This window comes from Elaeis guineensis, chromosome 2 (genome assembly GCF_000442705.2).
Source record: "Elaeis guineensis isolate ETL-2024a chromosome 2, EG11, whole genome shotgun sequence".
Classification (NCBI taxonomy): domain Eukaryota; kingdom Viridiplantae; phylum Streptophyta; class Magnoliopsida; order Arecales; family Arecaceae; genus Elaeis; species Elaeis guineensis.
The window spans coordinates 86,258,640-86,264,633 of NC_025994.2; the positions used below are offsets into that span (position 1 = coordinate 86,258,640).

Below are 5,994 nucleotides of genomic sequence, written 5' to 3' on the forward strand. Positions count from 1 at the left end.
TTATAAATTGATAAAATAATAAGCATCGACTCTGTACGAGAAAATTTGATTCCAGATGCTTATGGGAAGGTGGATAATAAAAGCAAATTTGATAAAGCAGCTCACTAGTGCTTTAGTATGACTAATGAAAGCCAGAGATGTTATCAAAATAGAAGCTTAAGATAGTGGATTCTTTATGATAAGATAATAAAAGAGAAATGATTTTTAATTGATAATGGATGTTAATTGTCACGTATCAACTACATGCTTTCTCCTGGTGACGATATTCTGCTAAAAAAATATGTGGTGACAGTAACCTAATGTCCTACTTAGCATGGTTGTGTGTTTTGTTTACGTGTGATAGTTTAATCTGCAATATATTCTATTTTCCATGATTTTCTTCTAGATCTATCTAGATAATGTTTCAAAGGTAGAAATGAAAAAATGTGACAACATAATTATATTTATATCCATGCGCTAAGTGCTAATAAAGTCAAGGTAGTTTCAAGTAACAAAAGGATCCATGGAAAGTCTCGAAATTGAAAGACAACTCTAGAACAATCCAATCTACAGAAGGGAAACATCTAGATCTATTTAATATTGGCATGCTTGTTTACACATGACATGATGAAAGTAGTTCGTTGTTAGGTCCAGATAAATGATCAAACGTACACCGTTCACTCAAACGAACGGTCCAAATGTAGCCGACTCACAATTTTATGACCCTCGTCGTTTATATACTCCCCCGTCGGTGTAGTGACTGAATATTCACACGTACGTGTTTCTTTGACACACGTACGAGTTTTATTCGCTCTTTTTTCACCATTTCATCATGTCGCGATAAGGAGCATGTTCGATTCCGTAATCCGTAATCCAAGCGCGAATCACACGTGGCTGTCGTCACCGTTAAGTTTCCACGACTACCCTTCGCAAACCTTTGTTTGCTCGCAAACAAATCTCCCGAGGGAAGATGTGAAGCATCGGAACCGCCATGGGTAAATGCGTAAAAGGAGGGTCGCTACACGTGCAAAATCCCATTCCATGTCATGCCTTGGACTTGCTCGACCTTTAGCGGCGGCGGGAGGATATAAACCCATCCCTTCATCATTCTCCTCCCCCACATCGCAAGAGCGGGCATTAGTTATAGTTATAGAGTTGTGTCCAAAGGAGTGCTCTAACGAAGAAGAGGCGTTCCTTTTGGGGTGCATTTATTCTATTGAGTGCTTTTTATATGTCTGTCTAGCCATCGATCTATTTCTTACCATCTTCTCTACCCTAATTTCGCTATCAATCGCTTGGAACTCCTAGTGATCGATTTATCTTCTTCTCCAACTAAGAATCTAAAAGGTGAGTACAGGATCCTGGAATACTATTTGCAGAGAGAAGTGATTTGGCTTCAGATTTAAACCTTCATTTCATTTCCATCAACAGTTTTTTTTTTTTTGGGAAAAAACCATCAACAGTATTCACGAAGAAAATTTTCGTGAAAACTAAAATTTGGGGTTTATTTGTTCTCTGATGAAGATTTTGTAGATACAGGGGAGGGTAATTATTTTATGCGAGGCTTCTGAATATTTGGACGGTGATTTAGGGCAAGATGACGTTGGGCCCAAAGATCTCGATCAGCGAGGGCAACCTGGTGGTCCACGGGAAGACCATCCTCACCGGCGTCCCGGATAACATCGTCCTCACCCATGGCACCGGCGTCGGCCCCGTCGCCGGTGCCTTCATCGGCGCCACCGCCTCCGACCGCAAGAGCCTCCATGTCTTCCCCATGGGCACCCTCCAGTACGCCATCATCTCCTCTTTTTTTCCTCGAACTTTGCATCGGATATCGGATCCGAAACGTAACGATTTAGTGGTGGTTGCAGGGGGCTGCGATTCATGTGCCTGTTCCGGTTCAAGCTATGGTGGATGACGCAGCGGATGGGGACGGCCGGCCGGGACGTGCCGCTGGAGACCCAGTTCATGCTGGTGGAGAGCAAGGACGGCACGGCGGAGGTCGAGCTCGGAGCCGCCGCCAGCGATTCCGGAGAGGAAGGCAGCGCCGCCACCATCTACACCGTTTTCCTCCCCCTCCTCGAGGGCCAGTTCCGGGCCGCTCTCCAAGGCAACGAGCACGATCAGCTAGAGATCTGCCTCGAGAGCGGTAAGTTTGGCCACAAAAAATATCACCAAAAAGAAAAAAGAAATCCAGTGCGACTCACCGATCGGACGACTCGAGTTGTTACATTGGAGAACCCTGGACACCCAGCGTCCGGTCAAATTAGATCATAATTTTGAATTTTTATTCATTTTAGATAATATTAAATTTTCTTTGGGTGCAGGAGATTTGGCGGTTGAGACCAACCAGGCGCTGTACATGGTCTACATGCACTCCGGGACTAACCCCTTCGAAGTAATTACTGAGGCGGTTAAGTATGGATCAAACACCGTAGATTTTTTTTTTCCCCCCTTTCAATTTTCCTGTTTTCATCTTAAGTTCAGATTTGTGATTTTGGATGCTAAACCATCATGATGGGAACAAACAGGGCTGTTGAGAAACACATGGGAACATTCCATCACCGTGGGAAGAAGAAGGTATCCAAGAAATAAGCAATTTCGTCGCCCTAAATTATTGACTTCAACTTTGTTTTTTTCTAGATTATTCCACAGTCGCATTCATAATGTCGTAATAGTAACAAATTAACGTTCTTTACGTTTACTGGGTGATGGCAGATTCCTTCTTTCCTGGACTGGTTCGGGTGGTGCACATGGGACGCTTTCTATACTGAGGTCACGGCCGAGGGCGTCCATGAGGGCCTTAAAAGGTAGTTCTGACATTTACCGACTTTACCAAATCCGTTTTTGAGCTTGATCATAACCGTTGGTTATCGACGGTGTAGCTTATCGGAGGGTGGGGCGCATCCGCGGTTCCTGATCATAGACGATGGTTGGCAACAAATCGGCTCCGAAGTTCAGGACACCTCCAATGTCGTCGTGCAGGAGGGAGCACAGTAAGAATCAATCACCGGCCGTCCATTGTTTTACTGGTCTCACTTTTATCAGTATCTAGGGGGTGATGTGACAGGTTTGACGCCTTGCTTGTTTTCGTCTTCCAGATTCGCTAGTAGGCTTACCGGGATCAAGGAGAACGCCAAGTTCCAAAAGAAAAACGGGGAGGAGGACCAATCCCCTGGACTCAAGGTCGTCGTGAACGAAGCCAAGCAACACAATAACGTCAAGTGCGTACCCTTGTCTTGTCCTTTTTTTAAAAAAAGAAAAATCCGTTGATTTTAGAGCAGATGGACGGGATACGTCGAGGATATAAATATATTTATATATACGATGTGATGCAGGTACGTGTACGTCTGGCACGCGATGGCCGGGTACTGGGGAGGGGTGAAGCCGGCGGGGGAGGGGATGGAGCACTACGAGAGCACATTGGCCTACCCGGTGACCTCACCTGGGGTGACGGGAAACCAACCGGATATCGTGATGGACAGTCTCGCGGTGCACGGGCTGGGTCTGGTACACCCGAAGAAGGTGTACAGCTTCTACAACGAACTCCACGCCTATCTAGCCTCCTGTGGAGTTGACGGCGTTAAAGTCGACGTCCAGAACATAATCGAGACCTTGGGTGCCGGCCACGGTGGCCGTGTCTCCCTCACGCGTGCCTACCACCAGGCACTGGAGGCCTCCGTTACTTGTAATTTCCCGGACAACGGCTGCATCTCTTGCATGTGCCACAACACGGACATGCTCTACAGGTAGGTGTTAGAGTCAGTATTTATTAGTGTGGGCCCAGCCCGGCGACTCGTGTGATGATGATCTGACGGCTGTGATTGGTTGGCTCTGCAGTGCGAAGCAGACGGCGGTGGTGAGGGCGTCGGACGACTTCTTCCCGAGGGATCCAGCGTCGCATACGATCCACATTTCGTCGGTAGCGTATAATTCGCTTTTCCTGGGCGAATTTATGCAGCCCGACTGGGATATGTTCCATGTAAGTCCTGCACAACGACTCTCTTTTATATAGGCATAGAAATGGAATGGACTGAAATTGGTGTTACTAATGTCTGGTTTGCGAACAGAGCCTCCATCCTGCGGCGGAATACCACGGAGCTGCCCGAGCCGTCGGTGGGTGCGCAATCTACGTTAGGTGAGCCACCTATCAGCATACTCTTCTCATACTTTCATGGCGTTCATTACCCAAAAAATAATAATAATAATAAAATAGTTCCAAGACGCTTCCCTTGAAACATTGAAGTCTTTTTGCTTCCTAGCATTCCCTTCTATGTGGAAGGGAAACCATGTCACCACACAGGACGTGCCCTGCAAGATGTGTCGTCTCTTTCTGATTAATGCTTACTGATTGCTGTTAATAATTGGTGATGTATCAGTGACAAGCCGGGCCACCACAACTTCGAGCTACTGAGGAAGCTGGTCCTGCCCGATGGGTCCGTCCTCCGCGCGCTACTCCCTGGCCGTCCCACCCGTGACAGCCTCTTCAACGACCCCGCCCGTGATGGCACCAGGTACCTTTTTCTCCCCTGCTAATTTAATATCGAAATATAGAAGAGACCCCTCTCCTTGGTTTGTAATGGAGGCTAATTATGATATGATATGTTACTATTGGTGCAGCTTGCTGAAGATATGGAACGTGAACAAGTGCACCGGCGTGGTTGGCGTGTTCAACTGCCAGGGCGCCGGGTGGTGCAAGATCGCCAAGAAGACTCGCGTCCACGACGCCGCCCCGGGGACCCTCACCGGCACCGTCAGCGCCCGGGATGTCGATGGCATCGCCCAACTCGCTGGCGAAGGATGGGATGGCCAAGCCGTCGTCTATGCCTATAAATCAGGTTGACCATCTTCCTTCGTTCTCCCACTAAATTCTTGCAATTTTTTCCCGACCATATCCTCATTTGTTGATTTCGCAGGTGAATTGGTTCGGCTGCCGAAAGCCGCTACGTTGCCGGTGACTCTCAAAGTTCTGGAATATGAGCTCTTCCATATCTGCCCCATTAAGGTACTACTTTGATCTCATAGCTTAACTTTTGCATTTTTTTTTTTTTTTCCTTTTTTTGGACTTCATGAGTTTCGATCTCATCCAAACCTTTGTTCCTGGCATTTGTTCAGGTGATCAGCCCGGGCATTTCGGTGGCACCCATCGGACTGTTGGATATGTTTAATTCTGGCGGAGCCGTGGAGCAATTCGACATCCGGATGTCATCATCCACTGGCTCGACGGAGGACCGCGATGATGGCGATTCTTCCTTCGATGCGGCCGAGCAATTTAGTGAGAACAGAGCGGCTACCGCGGCGGTTGTTCTTAGAGTTCGGGGATGTGGAAGGTTCGGGTTTTACTCAACCCAAAGGCCGATTAAATGTACTTTGGATTCTTCCGATGTGGAGTTCAGCTATGATTCTGCTACGGGACTTGTGTTGCTCGATATCCCTGTGCCGGAGAAGGAGATGTACCGGTGGGCTCTTGAGATCCAAGTATGAGAGGGTGCGGTAGTGGGTGTATTTGTTGCTAGATTTTTTAACAAAGCGGGGAGTTTAATGTAGTAATGGTAGATCGAATGACTTAAGAGAGCAAAATGGAGGCTCTTGCTCCGGAGAATGACTTGGCTGTACTTTTCACTTCCATCGCTTATGGCAATAAAATTCTTGTGCTTATCTATTAACATTGAGTGAAGGAGATGTCGAGTGGTTAGTCCCTGGCTCCAGAGGAATATCTTCGCTGTAGTGTTCGGTTTCGTCGCTCGTGGGAATAAAGTAACTGTGTTTATCTATGAACATTGAGTGCAAGAGCTTTTGGGGTAATTTTATAGTTACAGAAATTTATGATGGCTGGGTTGTTGAAAGCTGCTGATTTCTAGTCACTTGAGAAGGCAATTGACGGATGTGGACTCTAATCCCCTGCTGTGCCTTTTGTTGGAGCGAAGTTTGTTTATCCATTCAGGATATTCAGTCATTTGTAAAACATGACTTGTTTCTAATGCTTGGAACCATCTTGCAGGGCTTGAACATTGA

The 5,994-nt window shown here is 46.8% G+C and overlaps 1 protein-coding gene across 4 annotated transcripts; it reads left to right on the forward strand.

Annotated features, from left to right (window-relative positions):
- Positions 1-1,098: 1,098 nt before the first annotated feature.
- On the forward strand, positions 1,099-5,645 carry LOC105056490 (probable galactinol--sucrose galactosyltransferase 2). Of its 4 annotated transcripts, none has more exons than XM_019854837.2 (15): positions 1,099-1,326; positions 1,504-1,767; positions 1,851-2,128; positions 2,307-2,397; positions 2,511-2,559; positions 2,698-2,789; positions 2,865-2,975; positions 3,081-3,203; positions 3,318-3,728; positions 3,820-3,961; positions 4,050-4,117; positions 4,359-4,493; positions 4,600-4,817; positions 4,896-4,984; positions 5,095-5,645. In XM_019854837.2, the coding sequence occupies exons 2-15, from the start codon at positions 1,577-1,579 to the stop codon at positions 5,461-5,463; spliced, it is 2,367 nt and encodes a 788-aa protein (XP_019710396.1). In that variant the 5' UTR covers positions 1,099-1,326; positions 1,504-1,576; the 3' UTR covers positions 5,464-5,645. The 4 variants fall into 4 exon arrangements, with proteins under 4 accessions (XP_019710396.1, XP_019710405.1, XP_010937013.1 ...); XM_019854846.2 differs by having other exon boundaries at positions 1,101-1,326; positions 1,571-1,767; XM_010938711.3 differs by having other exon boundaries at positions 1,103-1,326; positions 1,519-1,767.
- Positions 5,646-5,994: the final 349 nt, after the last annotated feature.